The sequence below is a fragment of the Bos indicus x Bos taurus genome, chromosome 2 (genome assembly GCF_003369695.1).
Source record: "Bos indicus x Bos taurus breed Angus x Brahman F1 hybrid chromosome 2, Bos_hybrid_MaternalHap_v2.0, whole genome shotgun sequence".
In the NCBI taxonomy this organism is placed as follows: Eukaryota; Metazoa; Chordata; class Mammalia; order Artiodactyla; family Bovidae; genus Bos; species Bos indicus x Bos taurus.
This window is the reverse complement of record NC_040077.1, coordinates 9,357,725-9,379,511: the sequence shown is the minus strand read 5'-3', so window position 1 is coordinate 9,379,511 and position 21,787 is coordinate 9,357,725. Positions and strand designations below refer to the sequence as shown.

General features: G+C 34.2%; 1 protein-coding gene across 1 annotated transcript; it reads right to left on the bottom strand.

Moving 5' to 3' along the window:
• Positions 1 to 238: 238 nt before the first annotated feature.
• ZSWIM2 (zinc finger SWIM-type containing 2) lies at positions 239 to 21,443 on the bottom strand. Its single transcript, XM_027555832.1, has 9 exons — positions 21,238 to 21,443; positions 19,955 to 20,031; positions 18,550 to 18,590; positions 12,131 to 12,341; positions 10,391 to 10,642; positions 7,355 to 7,439; positions 6,290 to 6,402; positions 1,900 to 2,053; positions 239 to 1,109 (listed from the first exon to the last, which is right to left on the bottom strand). Exons 1-9 carry the CDS (start codon positions 21,400 to 21,402, stop codon positions 303 to 305), a joined length of 1,905 nt encoding a protein of 634 aa, XP_027411633.1. The 5' UTR covers positions 21,403 to 21,443; the 3' UTR covers positions 239 to 302.
• Positions 21,444 to 21,787: the final 344 nt, after the last annotated feature.

The following is a 21,787-nucleotide window of genomic DNA, read 5'->3' as shown; positions in this document are numbered from 1 at the left end:
GTAAAGTCATATATAAAATTTCTAAAAATCATTTATAATTCAAAAGACCTTGAAACATGCTTATCGATGCTTTAAGTCTTATAAGAAATGAGGCCATTTCCTTAGGTTGTTATTCATAAACAACAGGCAAAATAAAAACAGAGAATTTTGTATATATATATAGGCCATTATTCATAGACAAGTAGGCAAAATAATAGCAGAGAATTTTATATTTATTAGTCAAGAGTATATAGCATTTATTATGTTCTACAAAAATTTTACATTTGATATTCAAATATTTTCTGATTTTAAGAAATTAATTTTTATAAATGAACACCTTCCAATATTAAAGATAGCTCAGGACTTTTTGTATTTAAAGGGTGAGATACAGGCCTTCTGGATAAATGACTACACTTTGGTCTAATCTTCCCCATACAATTATACCTTTTAGACAAACTAAGTTTTGTTGTACCCCAACTGACAATAAGACTTAAATCTGGAAGCAAAGTATTTGATCTCGTGTTGTCCTCTCTTACTTTATTACCAAGAATCTTCTTTGATTTGTGGTTAGTTCCTTTACAACTTTTGTTCATCTTCTGGCTTTGATTAGTGTGGTGTTTTTTATTTATACATGGGTTTTTCCTTTCAGTTAGATGTATTATATTCTTGTGATCAATAGAAGGAAAAAGTGTTTGAGATGATGTTTTTCCAAAGGATCCAGTGGGTAAATCTTGGAGATAGCTGGGAAAATGTTGGTTACTTTTACATTCGTAGATTGATTTTCTTGAATTTGAATCATCTAGTTTGATAGAATATAGATTGTCTATTGTTATATTCTGATAAGTATCATTTGGACTCTGAGGAGTATTCAATTTTTCAGAATTACGTTGAGGTAAGATAGGTAAAATTCCAGGTTTGTTTTGTTTTAAGACTAATCCAGTACCAGGAATAAAAAGTTCTGATTCTTCCTGTTTTGGCAGATGAGTGACGTCTGTGTTTGAAACAGAATGATGTACATGTCCATTCACCGCTCTATCATTCCAAATTAAAGGGTTATATATAACTTGTCCATCAATAGGGCACGAATTGCACTTGTAGAGTAACCAACTGTCAATACATTTCCTATGAAACTTAAAAAAAAGTTATGCTAATGAGAGATACAATATCTTATTTATAATGTATAGTATTCATATACATTTTCCCATATCATTACTGTGTTACTTTTAAAACTTTCATAAATTTGGAAGGTAATACAATTTATCATGTTTTATGGAAATATTTTGAAGAAGTTCTCTTAAAAATGTAGTTGGTTATAGACTGATTGCTATTTTCCACATTAAAATGAAAAGCCCTCAATGGATACCATTTCACTCTTACTTTCTAATGAATATTATTAAATAATAAAAATGTCATAGCCAACTTGTGTTGAAAACTTATATGATGATGGTAAGACATATCATAAATCATAAAAGTTTATTAAAACAACTTTATCTCAGAAATAACCTGGTTACCACCACATAGTGATTCAGCAACTTTGATTCCAGTGAGTCCATTGAAATAATAGTAAACTATGTCAAATTAAGCATTTCTGTTTCATCTGAAGAATCATAAGTTAGTATATTCTTTAAGCTTTTTCTTTTTATCATTAACCAAAGTAGACAAAAGTATTTAACTTAAAGTGTCATTTTATGTTTCCTCAGTAGTATATACAGAAATGAATCCTAATTCATAGGAATACATCCTTGGGAGGCAGACCACCTTCTCAATAGTCTCTGCTCTAGCTTTTTACACACACTGTTCAATCTGAACATCTCTGCTCATAATCCAACTAAAAAAGTATAAGGAGAGACTTAAATTGCCATTCCATTTGTGAAAACTGGCCCTACAGGGAAAGTCAGACTAAAATGCTGTGACTTCTACCTTGTGAGTGCACGGCAGCTGTCTCGTATGTTGGCCACGACGAAACGCCTTCAAACAAAGTCGACACTGGTATCCTGGAGCAAGCAGTTTACTGTTCTTTGTGATCAGAAAGAGGGGCAGTGACTTTACCACGTGTTTTGGTGTATAAATTTGGCTAAGTGAGAATAAGCAGAGAGAGATGAATGGTCATATGTGATTATAGATCAGGAAGCAATCAATAGTACAGGTAATAACCTCCATATAAATAATGCAACTGAACCCAATACTTTTTAGAACTGAAGATAATAAGTCTCATGCATTATAAAGCTTAAAAATCTATTGTCTTTGTTAGCCATCTGTATGTCTTCTTTGGAGAAATGTCTATTTAGTTCTTTGGCCCATTTTTTGATTGGGTCATTTATTTTTCTGGAATTCAGCTGTAGGAGTTGCTTGTATATTTTTGAGATTAGTTGTTTGTCAGTTGCTTCATTTGCTATTATTTTCTCCCATTCTGAAGGCTGTCTTTTCACCTTGCTTATAGTTTCCTTTGTTGTGCAGAAGCTTTTAAATTTAATTAGGTCCCATTTGTTTATTTTTGCTTTTGTTTCCAATATTCTGGGAGGTGGGTCCTAGAGGATCCTGCTGTGATGTATGTCGGAGAGTGTTTTGCCTATGTTCTCCTCTAGGAGTTTTATAGCAGCACTGTTTATAATAGTCAGGACATGGAAGCAACCTAGATGTCCATCAGCAGATGAATGGATAAGAAAGCTGTGGTACATATACACAATGAAGTATTACTCAGCCATTAAAAAGAATACATTTGAATCAGTTCTAATGAGGTGGATGAAACTGGAGCCTATTATACAGAGTGAAGTAAGCCAGAAAGAAAAACACCAATACAGTATACTAACGCATATATATGGAATTTAGAAAGATGGTAACAATAACCCCGTATATGAGACAGCAAAAGAGACACTGATGCATAGAACAGTCTTTTGGACTCTGTAGGAGAGGGCGAGGGTGGGATGATTTGGGAGAATGGTATTGAAATATGTATAATATCATATATGGAACGAGTCGCCAGTTCAGGTTCGATGCACAATACTGGATGCTTGGGGCTGGTGCACTGGGACGACCCAGAGGGATGGTATGGGGAGGGAGGAGGGAGGAGTGTTCAGGATGGGGAACACGTGTATGCCTGTGGCAGATTCATTTCGATATATGGCAAAACCAATACAATATTGTAAAGTTAAAAAAAAATCTATTGTCTTGATCTTGAACAAGATGGATCCAATTTCAACATCAACTTCATAAAGAACAAAATTTAGTCATTTCAAACAAAAATACTAAGTTGGAATTTTTTGAGTTGAGCTTTTTCACATCAATGAAACCAGAACAGAATTTTGATGCAAACTATATACTTTCATATATATGAGCTGCGCTAACACAAAGGTTGGTGTTTAGAAAAATACAACCCAATTCACTTTGTCATCTGGTAGGAAGTAAGGTGGATGGTAGGCCATATTAAATATTTCAGGCTACTATGATAAATTGGTAGGTCATAGTCTATGAAGAAACATTTCACATGGGGCATATGCTTACTACTTCAGTACTGTTAGACCATGTAAATGTACTGTAAAGATACCAACCCCATTTTTGTATCCAAAGTACCAACAAACATAATTTAGATTATGCAATGTAAATTTGATGCTGCAAGCAGCTGATAAAACAGATAAATATTTAAAAACAAAAGCTTGGTTTAAAGGTTAGATGCATTCTTGTTATTCAATGGTTATTCAGAATAAAGTTAAAATATATTCTTAGAAAACTTTATACTTGTCATTACTCTATAGATATACTTCTCATTAACTCTGCAGATAAACTACAAAAATTGCCTTTACCAAGGTCACTTAATTATCAACTAAAAAAAAAAACTATGTGTTTCTATTATTTCAGGTGGAACTAAAAAGCCTCTTGATGAAAGTGAAAGTGGAGAGTGAAAAAGTTGGCTTAAAGCTCAACATTCAGAAAACTAACATCATGGCATCTGGTCCCATCACTTCATGGGAAATAGATGGGGAAACAGTGGAAATAGTGTCAGACTTTATTTTTTTGGGCTCCAAAATCACTGCAGATGGTGACTATAGCCATGAAATTAAAAGACGCTTACTCCTTGGAAGGAAAGTTATGTCCAACCTAGATAGCATATTCAAAAGCAGAGACATTACTTTGCCAACAAAGGTCCGTCTAGTCAAGGCTATGGTTTTTCCAGTGGTCATGTATGGATTTGAGAGTTCGACTGTGAAGAAAGGTGAGCGCCAAAGAATTGATGCTTTTGAACTGTGGTGTTGGAGAAGACTCTTGAGAGTCCTTTGGACTGCAAGGAGATCCAACCAGTCCATTCTGAAGGAGATTAGCCCTGGGATTTCTTTGGAAGGAATGATGCTAAAGCTGAAACTCCAGTACTTTGGCCACCTTATGCGAAGAGTTGACTCATTGGAAAAGACTCTGATGCTGGGAGGGATTGGGTGCAGGAGGAGAAGGGGACGACAGAGGATGAGATGGCTGGATGGCATCAGTGACTCGATGGATGTGAGTCTGGGTGAACTCCGGGAGTTGGTGATGGACAGGGAGGCCTGGTGTGCTGCGATTCATGGGGTCACAGAGAGTTGGACACGACTGAGTGACTGAACTGAACTGAACTGAAACAGTTTTTTATCTTGAAACTCTTTTATTTATTCCATTTTCTCTGCCTAGAACGTCCTTCTATCCCTAATGTTCTCTTGCCTACCTCCACAATATCTCTTAAACCATTAGTTATACAATTTATCATTCTAATAGGTTGAGGTGTGATACCCAGCCAGGGCCACGGAAAATGGAGATGGAGAGCCTTTGTATAGGCTCATTTCACACCCACAAAGCATTTTATAGTCCATAAGAGCTATGGTCTCTGAAGTGTGTGGAGCACCCACAGGGCATGGGCTAGGTATCTACTGTCTACTGGGTTGGACAGAAATCTATCAATCATCTGTCTATCTAGATATAGACATACTATATATATATATATATATACATACACACACACATATATATATATGTAGGATAGAAATATATATACATAGGATAACATTTTAAATATATATATATTACATATATAATGAACAAGCACAATTTTTGTTTGGTTAATTCATTGAAATTGTCTTTTAAAAAATATTTCAATTTTATCCCATTCTTTTAAAATGAACTTTGTTAATGTTTTATAGTGTACCTAATATAGTAATTCAGAGAAGGCAATAGCACCCCACTCCAGTACTCTTGCTTGGAAAATCCCATGGACGGAGGAGCCTGTGAGGCTGCAATCCATGGGGTCGCTAAGAGTTGGACACGACTGAGCGACTTCACTTTCACTTTTCACTTTCATGCACTGGAGAAGGAAATGGCAGCCCACTCCAGTGTTCTTGCCTGGAGAATCCCAGGGACGGGGGAGCCTGGTGGGCTGCCGTCTATGGGGTCGCACAGAGTCGGACACGACTGAAGTGATTTAGCATAGCATAGCATAGCAATATAGTAATTATACATAGTAGGTTTAATTTTCTTTCATTAGTAAGTATGACAAAAACTGTCCTCTAGTAAAGAGGCTGAGTCAGCGTTTTGAAATACAACCAATCCCTTCAACACTCTTCAATGGGGGTGGAGTAGAGGGGCAATAAGAAAAGAAAGACTTGCCAAGGATGACTTTGCAACCCCATGTACTGTAGCCAGCCAGGCTCCTCTGTTCATTGGATTTCCCAGTAAGAATACTGGAGTGGGTTGCCATTTCCTTCTCCAGGGGATTTTTGCGACCCAGGGATTGAACCCACGTCTCCTGTATTGACAGGTGAGTGCTTTACCACTGAGCCACCTGGGAAGTTCCAGTGGCTGATTACTTCAAAGCAAATCTCATAGCTAACTGTATTTTTTCTTTATATTAACTCCTATCAGTTTTAATTTTATATTTATTTTGATGATCATTACTAAGGAAACTATTCTAACTACTATATCCCTAATATAATCTTTGGTAGAATTAATAATAGTAGACAGCATTATTTGAATATTTACTGTATTAATTTCACATGCACAAAATTTCTATAAGATTGGTTTTATAACTGTCCCCATTTTAAAGATAAAGAAAACTGTTGCAGGAAGGAGTGAAATAACTAGCCCAAAAGTGGCATAGCCAACCTGTGGCTGTACCAGGACTGGATTTAAGCATTCTGACTCCAGAGCTTTGCTCTTCACTTGAATACTATATCATCTAGTACATAATAGTATTTGATCAATACATATTTATTGAATAAAGAAATGAATAAAAACTTATCCAAACTGAAAATTTAAATATTTTCCCAAATACAAATTTCACTGAGAATCTTACTCTTGCTTTTCTTGAAAATGTGGCATCTTTTCCTCTATCTCATCTTTAATATCGACATATTTTACAGTTTTATCCGACCTTTTCCCCAGCGATCTCCATTTTTGATTTCTCTTCTGTAATACGTAAAAAGTGAATGTTACTTGGTAATTTGTGGAAACTTTTACCTTATGCATTAAAATCAGTAGGATGCATATCAGTAAAATAATAATGTAGATAAAGACTCATCATTTTATAAAATATAGCTTTGTAACACATTAAAGAAATTGCAAATTATCAGTCATTCTTATCAGAGAAGGCAATGGCACACCACTCCAGTACTCTCGCCTGGAAAATCCCATGGACGGGGGAGCCTGGTGGGCTACAGTCCATGGGGTCGCTAAGAGTCGGACACGACTGAGCGACTTCACTTTCACTTTTCACTTTCATGCACTGGAGAAGGAAATGGCAACCCACTCCAGTGTTCTTGCCTGGAGAATCCCAGGGACGGGGGAGCCTGGTGGGCTGCCGTCTATGGGGTTGCACAGAGTTGGACACGACTGAAGCGACTTAGCAGCAGCAGCAGCAGTCATTCTTATACACTGTTGCACAGCTACTCTAACATTACTTTTAAAGGTAAAATTTTAATCTATTAATCAATAATGGTAATTGTGGATGTTGTATCTTGTGTAGTAAGTTCAGAACCAGGAGACACTCATTTACTTGTTAAATTCAAGTGATGTAAGACATTTTAAAACCATAAATCATCGTTAGTAATAAGTCATTTGATGTGTTGAGATCTTTTTTTTCAAAATGAATTTTCAAGCTTGATGGCCATTAATTTCTGTCCTTAAGATTTATATATGATATCATCACATATTTGTTATTGTGTTGAATTTTATAAATTACTGATGTAAGAACCAATCGCCTAGAAAACCTTATGAAAAAGTTATCCAAAAAATCTTGGTCTTTGGTTTTTATTCAGACCTAGTCAGCTCTATTCCAGAGTGTTATCTATTCTTAGATTTTACTTAGATTTACAATGGGACAAATACAAACACTATATGAAATTCAAGAAGGATACTGTACCTCACGAAACATAAATGAATGAGAAAGATGGCAGCAGCTATCAAAACAATCCTGGCATAAGTGATATTCTATACATTTGGTACACCTAAAAATGCAAAACACCAAAACATACAGGAAAAAAAAATCCAGTTATTTTGATGGTTTTTGGTGAAAAACTCTGGTCAAGATTTCCTGGGAACTATGCAGATAATGACAAGGCCCATCTTAAGTCTCGCTATATTAGTTTCCTGTTGCTACTGTAACAAATTACAAATTTAGCAGCTTAAACAACACTATATTATCTTACAGTTTTGTAGGTTGGAAGTTGGACATGGGTCTCAATGGGTTTCAAATCAAGGGGTCCACAAAAGTTGCATCCCTTTTTGGAGGCTATAGGGGATTCTGCTTTTCTGTCCTCTCTTCTAGAGGCTTCCCACCTTCCTTAGCTTAGTTTGTGTCCCTTTCCTCCTCAAAGCAAGCAATGCAGTATCTCTCTGTGCCTTCCTTCATAGTCATGTATCCCTTTCGATTGTCTTCTTTGCCACCCTCTTCCACTTTTAAGAACCCTTGTGATTATACACTGAGACCAGGCAGTGCAGGATCATCTCCTTTTTTCAAGGTCAGATGATTAGCAGTCTGAATTTCACCAAACCTTAATTCTCCTACAACATGTAACCTAACATACAGGTTCTGGGCATGAAGATGTGGATATATTGGGGAAGGTATTATTTTGCCTACCACCCCCCCTCCCCACCATGATGTCTTCCTGGAATACCTTATCCTGAATCTACCTCTTTCTCTAAGTTCCTTAGGTCCAACAGCCTATTAGATATTCTATCATTTGATTACCCAGTGTTTCCCTACGATTTCCTGAATGTTAGAGTTATACTTAGTAGAAAGATTCTTGAAAACAGAATTGTATTATATTCCCTCTCTTCCCTCACAAAATGGAAAAACCTATATGTATAAAAAAATTTGCAAAACTATTGATATGATAAAAATTTTCATTTTCAGCCAAATTCAATCTAAACATATGTTACTTAAATAAAATTTTGGCACAAGCAGAGAGTTCTAATTTACTTGCCGCAATATTCACCACAAAATAACATTTCAAGCAATATAATAATGTTATTTTCTTACTCAAGTTGTCAAAGATTATTTCCAAGAGAAATTTGGGAAAATATATCCTTCAGATATCTTAGAAACAGCAAGTATTAATTTATTCATTAATTTATATACACAAGAAAGATTTTTAATAACATCTGAGCAATGGTGTAATTTATTCAATACATAAGATTATGCTGAGCTAGGAAAAGTTAAGCATCTCTGTATTGATATATATATGATATTTTTGAAATTAAAAGATAATAAGTATTAATAGCTATATTATAAACTTTAATGAAGAAAGAACTGAAAAGCTTTATAGTTTATCTTGCCTCTTATTCAAACCATTACTAAACCACTGGAAATAGTTCTTTCAGGGTAATGCCTGAAATCTTAGTATTTGAGGGAGTGGAATAGTGCATTCTTTAATTTGTAAAAGAAAATTGATATGGATGTGAATAACTGTGAACCAAATTCATATAGAAGAAGTTATTCTGAGAGTGTGGAACAGCAGGCAAGGAGCTGAACAGTGGAAAATGCCTAGATTGAAGGGTAGTAGGAAGAATTACCCACGGGGACAGAAAGTGCAGTCAGAGGGACAGAGAACACTGTCATTAACAAAAACAAGATAATTTACCAAAGCCACTCACACGTTAACCATCTGAGGAACACATCACTATAAAGGCTGAAAATTTTACACTGTGACATTCGCCTGTCCTTATTCCCCACCTGAGCTATTTCTCCCAACGTACTTTTCCAGGCGTTATCTTAGTCCCTTATTCTTCTTACTCACCCCTCCTGAAAAAATTCAGATTGCCAAAACGATGACTGCTAGTGCCAAATATCAAGTCTTTCCTTTTTCTAGAATTTTCTTTAACCAACATTCCAGAAACTGTCTGAACACTTCCTGCTAAACCTTATAAAAATTCTGCCCTTTTTCCTCAGGTGAAAGGCTCCTTTGGAGCTTTCTCAGGCTAGCTGTTTTCCAATAAAGACTTTTGCGAACAGTGCTCTGGATGATTTGTTTTTATGTGACACATTGAGAAAACAAAGTATTAGAACAGTTCCAAGAGGGAGGTATCATTAACTGTTGGGGTGATAAAAACAGGTCTATAGTTTTATGAGAGGGTTTAACAAATATATTAATTGGACTCATCATAATGTAATTTCAGGAAGACTGACTGCATTTTAGAAAATTTTTAACAAAGGTTGAAACAAGATATTTTCTTCTTCACATACAGTTAACTTTTAAGATTTTAATTATGAAAGAACAATTTTATAAGCATAGAAATTAATTGATATTTTACTGTGGGACTTGTGGGAAAGTTTGAGGATTACTTAAAAATAATGAAAATTTCCTTCTCTCCTAAGTATCTTGTTGTGGTGGTTTGAGATATAAAAGAAAACAAAACATGCATCATTGCAGTTTGGAGTTGGGGGGAAATTAACTTCAGTTGATCTAGTCAATATCCCTCTGGCTCAGTCCTAGAAGTTCTTGGCAATGACTTCATAGGTGGTTCAAAGAAAATTACAGGGGATGAGAGGTCTCTGTAGCAGGGCTCTGAGCTTGCAAACTGATTTAAGCCAAATTATAAATCCTGTGTTCAGAGCTTCCAAGAAAGAATGCTACTTCAAACTCACAGTCTATACCAGAATGCAAAGTTAATACTCTGTGTGAGGAAAGGAAACAAACAACTGAAATTTCTGAGGTACAGGGATACATCTATGAGGTACAGAGATCACTAGTCTGAAAATCCTGAATAAGCAGCCTAATCCTATATAGGGCAAACACAAACACAAGACAAAACCAAACCCAACCCCTCAAACAAAGCAAAACAAAAAAAATAAAGGAAGAAAAGAAGTTTAAATGACTAGTACTCTAATGTTCAAAGTTTTCTAAATTAAAAAAAAAAAAAAGACTACAAGCTTATAGTTTTACTAACTGATACTTACTTGTAACACTTCCCCTCAAGTGGAAATTGTTGACAGTTATTACAAGGAATTCCAAGATGCTTGTCTAATCGTTCTTTCTCAGCTGCAGTCACCAGTTTGTTAGAGTTTTTGAATTCCTCTAAAATAAGATTTAATGGTCCAAAGTCTTTCCTACACAGAGGACATTTCAACATGGAAGAGTTCAATGGCACATCCTGATAATTAGCTAAGATCTTCATACATTTTATATGAACACTATTGCCACAGCCAAACCTGTTAGAAATAAAATCCATGTTTACCATTTGTATGCAACAAAGTTTATTTACATAAATAAGTTTTCTGTGCTACCATTTTTATTTCCCATAAAAATGGATTTGGAACTGATCATTTATAGCCTGATTACAGACAAACGGGGCTTCCCTGCTGGCTCAGTGGTAAAGAACCCACCTGCAATTCAGGAGACATGGGACACGGGTTTGATCTCTGGGTAAGGAAGATCCCCTGGAGGGGGAAATAGCAACCCACTCCATCATTCTTGCCTGAAAAATCCCACGGACAGAGGAGTCTGGTGAGCTATAGTCCAGAGTCATGAGGAACTGGACGCAACTGAGGAATTGAGCACACACACACATAAATACTATCTTATCTATCTAGTCTAATTTATCATATTTAATTTAGTATATCAGAATTCCAGACAAAATGCTCCCCATTTCAATGAAATTGGCCGTAAAAGATTTTGCATCATTATGTTTTTCATTTTTAAATTGAGAATGAATACAGTCTTGGCAAAGAGGAAAATTATAATTATTATTATTTTTAAATAAAAATTGTTACTGAGAGCAGAGGTGTCATCTTTTTTTCTAGAAATTACACTAACACGAATGTGGTAGTACCCAGTTAATATCTGCTGAGAGAAATAATATTTGGGGAAATAGTTAATAATTTCAAAATATGCAAAGGAAGCAGCTACGTGAAAAAATACAATGTGGATGAAAATTTTAGTAAATAACCAAGGAAAAAGAGAGTTAAAAAGTTAAATACCAAGTGGTTGCTCAAATTTTCCATGTCCAACTTTATAGTGCCTTTAAGAATAGTTGAATACAAAACTCTTAATAAGCATTTATGTATAAGTGGAATTTTGAATTATTTAGGTTTAAAGATAAAATTTAGAAAAGCTGAAGAGAATTTTTTTTATCATTTTAAAGTAAAATAATCATTACTTTCAGAAAACTCTTTGTAACCACTCTAAGCAATGGCATTTGTTCATGCTAAGCCATTTCAGTCATGTCCGACTCTTTGCAACCCCATGGACTGTAGCCCACCAGGCTCCTCTGTCCATGGGATTCTCCAGGCAAGAATACTGGAGTGGGCTGCCACGTGTTCCTCCAGGGGATCTTTGGGTCCCAGGGATCAAACCTGCGTCTCACATCTCCTGCATTAACAGGTGGCTTATAAGCCATGGCATTTGTTCATGTGTATAAAACAAAAACATGAAAATTATCTACTTTAATTACTTAAAGTGAAAAGGGAAATAAAGTAGAATTTATTTTTTAATTTTCATCCTTTATATGTAGCCAGAAATATTTAGAGTAAGAACAGGACCTCTTTAAACAGATATGTTAGGAAATAAAAGGCCAATTAAATATGATTGCTTAAATATGTATTATTTTTCTGTCAACATGTTTCATAACAATATATTATAAACACATTAAATTAGAATTTTTTCATAAGTTCGTAGAATCTAAGGAAAACTCATATCACCTGCAAAAGGTGACAGGAAGCTTTTTCTCTAAAAGTACTTCTTGACAAATAGAGCAGATATCATCTGAACCAATCTCCTTCTGTTTAATGTAACCGTCTTCTTCAGTCTGTGCATTTTCATTGTTCATTTCTCGTTGGGGAGTTTGAACTCGATGTATTCCCTGAAGCAAACCGTTGATTTCTCTTTCCACAAGACCTAACTGCAAAGCAGCTAGTGATAAATTCCAAAGTATTAAAATTTGATGGCAAATTGGAGATACAGAAACAACTTAGGCTGAAAGTTAGCATGTTTTATTCCAAATATCAGAAAGACAGACTTGGTTGAATTATTACACTGACATTTACTATTTTTTGTATTCCTTTCAGAGCCAAAAGGTCAGAAAAGAGTTATTTATAAAAATAATGGAAGTTATCTCTTATCTTCTTGTTACTGTAAAGAGTTGGTACAACCAGTACCTTATAAACGTTTCAGATTAATTATGACAGTGTTCATCCTTGGATTGGTGCTGTAATCATCTCTTACATGTTTATCTCTTATTCAAAAATGAATACTTTATCAACATACAAGAGTATGAAAAGAAATGGGTGCAAATTCAGAAAGGGGAAGAGATACTTGAGTAGTTAGTGTAATTAACATTTGTTAGATGAGTAAATTAGTAAATAGATAATGAGAGAGCAAGACTCCACTGTGCCTATTCTCCTTTCCCAGTTTTACGCCCCTACAGGAGCATCTTGGTAGCCACACCCTTCACAGCTTTGGTCAGTATTCCTGGGGACAACCTATGAGGAATGTATTATCTACATCCTGGGATGTGCAGTTTCTGAATTCTGAATTTTCTGCATCCTGCTGTCCAACTTGGCACTCTCGGTGCATGTAGTTTTAGCTCAAGGCATCCCAGATTCCTTTTTTCCTCTGGCCCATTCCCATGTTCTTTTCTCTTCCTCTCTCCTTACATGCCATCATTAAAATGCCAGCTGTTATTGGCCCCCCTGAGTTCTAGTCATTTTATACATTCTTTAATACATATAGATTAAAAATCACTTGCAAGATAATGAAAAGCTTCATTTCCCCTAAAAAAATTACCACTTACACACTAAAAATACTGAAAACATCACAGTTACATTTGACTATAGAGATCTCTGTTCCTTGTCTAAGGTAGGGTGGCAGGTGGAATGTGGGAGGGTATCATATTTAATTAACCATTACTTTGGAGGATGAGGGCTATTTGTCACAGAGACAGAGCAACATCTGCTCCCTAAAAAATGAGGAGGAAAATGAAGAACAAAAGATTTCTCCACAGTAGCAGAAATATTGAATCATAACATTTCGTAAGACAAGCTGGCTACAAAATATTCTCTGTGGTACAACATGAATCAGAGAATAAAAGGGAGAAACAAACTCTTCTGAAATTAATTTGGAAAAATTGATGTAAGAGACTATGAAAGAATCCTCTTTAATAACAGAGAAGAGTAAGACAGTTAACGTTATCAGATATCACAATCTATTATAAAAACAAGAAAGTATATATAAAACTCACTAAAGAATAAAAATTATGAAAAAAGGTTGAAAAGAAGCACTATTTATTAGCTGTTACTGAGATAACTAGGTAAAAATATGGAGAAAATTAAACTAATTAAAAAAATACCAATCTCCAATTTATACCAATACAGCTACACATGGATGCCCTAAGGAAAAATAAAAATAAAATGAAAAAGCTAGCAGAAAAAAAATCTCTAAAATACTATGGAAGGACAACTTTCAAAGTATCAAAACAATACACACAAAAAATAAAAATAGTAAGATTTAGTAACACACAAAAACCTACATATATGTGACAAAACTTAATAAAACCATATGAAAAAGAATTATGTCATTAGGAAAACATTTGCAAAGAAGGGTAAACCTTATATTTAGGAAGAGCTTATAGTTTTACTCCAATAAATAAATAGCCAAAGTACTATTTACACATGTAGTACAAATAAGTCAATAGAAGATATTCAATTTCATTAATATCAAAGAAAAGTGGGTTAAAATCAAAATGAGTCACAGATATAGAATAAAACCTAAATAAAAGGTAATAAATAAATAAAGGGCTATGTTTCATTTGCCCTATATTATATCAGGGCATTTTAGATTCTAAAGGTATGTCAGATGTATGAAATAATGAAAACTATTTTCTTAATTTACTGGGAATGAATAGATTACTATGAACTTTGTATCTTTTCCTACTTTGTGTGACTTAGTCTTTTTTCCTAGTATTACAGAAATATCTGTTTTTCAAAATTTTCCATGTATCTTTATTTACTTTGGAGACTTAAAATATGCTGTTAAATATATGTAGTATGTTAAATATGACTAAAGCATGAATCCAAAAAGCAAAACTGGCAGAAAACTGATATATGCTGAAGTCATAAATCAGCAAAAGTACTGCTATAAAGCAATACTTACGGGTGACAGACATAAAATAGTAATACTTACAAAAGGAAAATCCCTCAAACTCACGGATATGGAGAACAGATTGATGGTTGCCTGAAGGTGTGTAGGAGGGTGGCTCGGAGGTAAGAGAAATGGCTGAAGGTGGTCAAAATGTGCAAACTTCCATTTGTAAAATAAATTAGTCATGGGAGCATAATGCACAGCATGGTGACTACAGTTAATAGTACAGTTAATAGTACTGTGTTGCGTATTTGAAAGTTGCTAAGAGAAAAATCTTAAAAATATTCATTACAAGAAAAAAGTTATAATTGTGTGGTTTTGTAATCATTTTGCAATATACATATACAATGAATCATTATGCCGTACATCTGAAATTTATATAATGTTTTATGTCAATTATATCTAAATAAAAACAATAGTACTTTTACTCCAAGATCCAATTAATGATTTAGGCTAAAGAAATAACTGAGAGAAGAAGAAGTTTCATATACAAGGAATATAACAGGAACAACTATACTCCAATAAAAATTAATTAAAAAATCAATAGAAATGAGTCATGATAAAAAAGAATATAACGGGTATTTAGAAATAAATGCCAAACAGGAGAACGTTAAATAAATTATGACTATAATACTCTGAGTATATCATAATTCATTTAACATTCACTGACAACTTAGAGAGACTACATAGCATTGAAAGTGTTTATAAAGTAACAGTGTGTGATAAAAGCAGAACACAGAATTCCCACATTTACATTTATTTTCTGTATAAATACAAATTCAAAAAAAATAGAAAATAAATATTTATTATATCTTTGTGGTTGGAATTAAAATTTTTTTCGTTAAGTGTGGTTTTTATTTTATCCATAAATATTTAACTGAAAAAAGGAATAGATGGGATTTACTAGACATTGCATTTAGAAAAAACTCATTAGGTAATAAAGCTAGGTTTTGCTGGGAAATATTTGTGGGGTGATGGGAAAAATATTCAGTGTTCAAAAACTGATATTTTTATGAAAAATTCCTATGTAACCATCTTTGTGCTCAGTTCACAAGTCGTGTCTGACTATTTGTGCCCAACCAGGCTGCTCTGTCCATGGAATTTTTTAGTCAAAGATACTGGAATAGGTTGCCATTTCCTTCTTCAACCATCTTTGTAGGTCTTCAAAAATAAAAGTAAGTCTCAGGTTTCTGGAATGCAACACTAATAATTGTTTCCAGATTTGTTTTAGAAAAGAATCTATGAATCTATGAACATCTATGAATGATGTTCAAAATGTTTCTACTTCATTATTAATAACCTTCTTCTCTACATTTATATACTTTACATAATATTAATGAATAGCTGTTTATAGCTTTCTTTGGATTACTTTAATTTTCATGCATGTTTGTTCGAACTTTCATTTAAATGATAAATTTCAACATTATTGAGACATACTTTCTTTGAATATTTGTACACAAAGGATTCTCTCAATGTTGAGTAGCTAAAATATCTTTTAAATATTATATAAAATACTTTTAGTAGGAAATATAATTTTTTAAAATTCATATATAGGATCACATGTAAGCATTTACAAACTTTCCTACTACAGGGATACTTGTAAATAAAAAGAATGACATGATTTCTGCCTTCAAGAACACAAAGGATAATATGATACAAAATATTAAATTTATCCATATGAAATTACTATTTTCATAGATGAAAAAATACTGGCAATTCATCTGATTCAATTTATTAAAAAATAACCTAGCAGAACTCTCAACTAAAATGCAGTACAATAAATATTTGTTGAATATAATTGGGTAGAGTTGTACTGTCCAATACAATAGCCATTGATTACTGAGCACTTGAAGTATGGATAGTGTGACTGAAAAATTGACTTTTAAATGTTGTTTTATTTAAATTTAAATGGAAGACCAATAATCTATAGTTTTTGGAAATTTAGAAGTATAACAATTTATGTGTTATCTAAATCTATTTTTCAACTGAATATTTTATGATGTCTAAATGCAGATCAAGCATTTCTAATGAAAATACACTCAATTCAGTGTCTGAGTTGAGATGTACTGTAAGTGTAAAAGACACTATTTCATAATTTTTATATTGATTACATGCTGACATTTTTATGTATTGGGTTAAAATAAAATATATTATTAAGACTAATTTTCCTATTTCTTTTTACTTTTTATAATATGTTTACTAGAAAATTATACATGTGCTTCACATTATATTTCTAACGGGCAGTGTAGTATAGAAGCTTGTGACATGATATAAAAGATAGTGTAGAGGATGTGAACATTTAACTTCAAGCAGAACAGAGAAATAGAGAAGAAAACAATATGCATGAACTCATACAATCAATCATTGTGTAAGAAGGACTGGGAGAGGATGAAGTGAAGAGTAAGTGACATTTCAGAAAGAACCTTTTGTCTACAATGTGAAGGAGCCAGCAACAAAGTGCACATGCTGGAAACAAGGAGGCCACTGAGAATAGTACTAACGGCTGATGAAGTCTGGCCGAAAGTGAGAATGAGGAGAGGTGAGAGCACAGTTGAGAAGTAGGGACGATGTAACATAAACAGGATTTGTACCAGAGAAGAGGATGAGAAATGAAAAACCAAGGATGCCAAAGCTTCTAGCTCTGAGACTAAGAAAAGGGAAAGTCAGTATGTGAGTTGGAGAATAGGACAGGGGAACACATATGGGGGAACTGAGTACTCAAAATGCCCGTGGGACCACCAAAACTGCGCTCCTCAGAAGGCAGGTGGAAATACGGGTTTCCTGATGAGATGCAGAAATCACATTTACAGAGGTAACAAGGGGAAACAGGAAATGTGAGACATTTCTAAGAAAATATGTGGTGGCGATGGTTTGGTTGCTAAGTTGTGTCCAACTCTTTTGTGGCTCCATGGACTGTAGTTCGCCAGGCTCCTCTATCCATGGGATTTCCAGGCAAGAATACTGGAGTGGGTTGCCATTTCCTTCTCCAGGAAATGCAATTTCCAGGCCCATGAATCAAATCTATGTCTCCTGCTTGGCAGGTGGTCTCCTAAATTGCTGGCAGTTTTTTTTACTGCTGAGCCACCAGGGAATGTGTATGTGGAGACAAGAATATAAAGGAAAAATGCCTGTGAAACACTAATATTAATTTATTGTCTATTAGAACTTATAAATGTCTACTGTTATTGTGCTTATAAAATAGTTTGAGGGGAATGAACTTGCCTAAATAGAATCTATACCCTGAATTGGAAAAAAACTAATTATTATTTTAATTTTAATGAATATTATAGACATTTATTAATAAATTTTAAAATGCCTGTGTAGTTTTTGGATTAATCTAGTATAGGTTAGATAAATCTTTGCAGGAAACACTTTGATAATGAAGAATCTTTATTGTAAAGTGTACAAATCTAATTAACCTGTAATAGAATTATTTTTCTTTCTTTTTTATTTTTGAGGATTCTAGAATTATTTTAAGTTGAAAATTATAAAAATTTTCATATGCCTGACTTTAAACTCAATTTACTAAGTTTACTGTCATTAGAATTATTTTACTCTAAAAAACATACATTTTTGCATAAAACTTGTCAGTAAATATTTTTTAAAAAATTATGTACCATGTCAACTGTGTATTTGTGGGATCTGAACAATTTGTTATTTTTCTCACAATTAAAATAAAATTAGATAAAGAAACTACTCTGAACTCTTGCTTAGAATACATAGGGAAAGTCTACTGAAAATCTGGCAATTATTTCATCTCATTTATTATTAAGTGCTTTTTAATTTGAAATGTCATATAAAGTTACATTTTTTTGTTATATATAAAAATGTTCCAATTGTCTTAAATGTAACAAACTGCATTACAGACAGCTGTCAGATCACCTAGAAAAATAACTGCCTAAATTTAGAATATGTCTAAATAAAAAATTTTTTAATTTGTTAACTTTAAATTAGTAAGAACACACACACAAACAAAACTTACATTCATGATTCCTTGGGAGCCTGAATTTTTTCAACAAGACCCTAATATCCAAAAGTAGAAAACCAAAATTAAACATTTATTTTTGACATAACCTCAAAAGGTATTATTAATTTTAGAATAGGAATGGCATTACAGAATTTACATTGCTGAACACATTAGGTATAAATATAAAATTCTCATCATTTTCTGTTACAAGACATTAAATTTATGTTTTCAAATAAGTATGTGAAAAACACATGATCCATGGAAACAAAAGGCATTTGCAATAAAGAGATTTGTCAGAGAGAGTCCATATATTTCTTTATGACATAGAGTAGTTCACAAAGAAAGGTTAGTGAGGGAATCTAAGTATTCACAGCACTCCTTTTAAACTGCCCCGGAAGCTTCCCTGGAGTAGGAAATGGCAACCCACTCCAGTATTCTTGACTGGAGAATCTCATGGACAGAGGAGCCTGGTGGGCTACAATGCATGGGGTCACAAATCAGATACAACTGAGCAACTAACACAGAAGCTTCCTACTCCTGGAAATGGAGGAATTTTCTAGATAATTCCTGTTTTCCTATACATATCACTTTTAATGTATGACAGAAAAATACTTTCAAATATTATCAACTAAAATGGAATATGACTCTTAAAAAAGTGGGAAGCATATTTTAAATTCTTACTTAAATATATTAAATATACATTAGTATATTAAATACTTGGATTATATTTCCATGAAATTTATGGTTAATATACTGCAAAAAATGTTACATTACATTAAAATCAGAACTGAACACCCTTGCCCTAAGGAAATTGGTATAAAATAAAAATGGAAAAAATCTATTTTATGTAAAATAATAAAACCAAATTGCAAGCTTTGAAAGGTCCATAGGTGGAGGGAGTTTTTTTTGTTTTTCATTTCTGGGATCCCCTACAAACAGGTTCTGACTCTAGAGGAAAAATTCTAGATTTGACATAAGTAATCTAAAGTAGAGTCCTACTTCAGTTTTGAAAATTCATAGTCAAATGGTTACTGAAAAGGAATGTAATAAAATTTTTAACAATCATAATGAACTAGGTAATTATCATCACTGACGTGAATCAAGGAGATTTATTGTTAGATTTCACCTTTGTACATAATAAAAATCTAAACATTGATTTTTTTTCTTATTAAAAACAATAACATTACAAACATGTAGAGGTGGTAGTATGTTTCTCAATTTAAATCTTACTTAATTTTTGGGTTGAAATAAAATACCCCAAACTATATTGACTACACTGACAAGCTATGATCATTTTACCTTTATATTTTCTCAACACCAAATTTCTTTAATCTCACGGAACTCAAACCATGAAAAAGGCAAAATATGTAATAAAACAAGATGTTTCTTTGTGGAAGAGCTTCATTACAACATCACTTACCAGCATATGTGCTTACAAAGTTCCCCTCCTTTCAGAAATGTGGAACAATTACAAACATGAGGATTTCCCAGAGAAACCTTCAAAAGAAAAATGCATACTTAAAAAGAAAAACCCTCAAGTCAAATTTTAGATTATAGAGTAAAATTAAGTTAATAACTGGATTAACAGAGATTTCAGCTCATAGTTCAGGTGACTCCAAAAGGCTAAATACAGCCTACTTGGGACATCGTAATTCTTGACACCAGTCTAATTTTCCACTTCCATGTTCTTTGCCTTGCTCAACAAATTGTATTGTCAGCTAAGATTGTTTTTAAGAGTCCTATGTTTAGGCAAGTGAAAAGAAATCTAATTTTAAAAGCTTGAAAGAAAAATCTATAGAATTTTAACTGAAAGGAAATTCTACTTTGCAGTGTAGCTAAAGGCTTTTAATAATGGAGTACTTTCCGGGTTTTTGTTTTGTGCATATATTTCAATTAGTGACTGTATTTAATTTTACTCACTAAGTCTATACTGGCTTAAACTATTTATTAAATGCCCTAAGTGTTGTAAAGTGGGGAAAGGACGTCTGAGATAAGCATAGGTTATCTTACGCATGACATTAACTTAATAATTAAATTTATCATTAAAATAAATTTACATTAATTTAAAATAAAATAAATTAAAATAAATAAACTTAATTTAATAACATTAAATTAAAAGATTCCAGGTCAACTTCTGAGAGGTAGAGAGGTGGCTGATTTTTGACTGATGAGAGCAGGATATGTGAAAATTAAATATCTGTTCAGCAAAATTAAAAAGAATTTTTATTCATCAAGAACTGTCAAAGGAATCGCCATTTAATCCACACTTTAAAAGTGTCTCGTTATAGCTTCCGAGAGACAAAAAAGTAAAGAAAATCCAATTTTATTTATCCAGCAGATATATACGGCTTGTAAACAGATTGGACGATTTTCATTTCATCTGCGTTACAAGGCTAGTGACTGCTAATGGATCCAAGAATTTACGTAAAAGCAAACCATATACTCAAATAAAACCTGCTGTGTTTTCAAGCCGGAAGATCAAGGGGCATCATCTTAGAAGAGCTGGATACGATTTGGAGCCTTAACCTTCAATAACGTAACTTTTCTGACAAATGCTATTTTGCTCGGCAATGCGCACGTCTTTAAAGTCTGGAACACTCGCGGGTGAGGTTCGGCAGCGACTAGCTACATACAAGGTGGGTCTGGGGGGACTGGGCGGGTCCGCCTGGCTGGAAGCCGAGGCGAGCTGGGGGCGGTAGTTACTCTGAAATCCCTGTTTTCCGGTTCCTCCTCTCTCAGCAGAAAGGCGGTGGGGCCCATCTCTCGGAGGAGGTAGATGCTGCTACTCAGCGCTTGGTCTTGTTGCCAGCTGAGGCGGTCTATCAAGTGTTTTCGCCTCTCAGAGGCTTTACAGCCCCCGCGAAGCATCTTGCCCGGGTTAGGGCGAAGGCAGCAGTTCAGCCAGGCTGTCGGAGTCGCCAGCCGGTCTCCATGACAACCGCGTGCCTGTCGGTATTCGGGCTCCCCGGTATCCCGGCGTGCCTTGCGCTGACGTGTGGCTTTGAGAGATCACACCCGCCTCCACTCCATCCAGAAGCAACAATCTTGACCGCGGAATGTTTCTAATCCCCAACGCTGGCGGTCGAAGACAGCGCTGTCTAATCTCTCGCGTTCCTTCTGCTGGTTCCTCACAGGCGGGGCTCGTGAATTCTTTGTTAGGACAGTCGCACAACCCGGTTACAGTTAGGTCTCTGGATGCTAAAATTATCTCTTAATGATTCACTGTTTTTATCCGAAAGACGTTCCACAAACA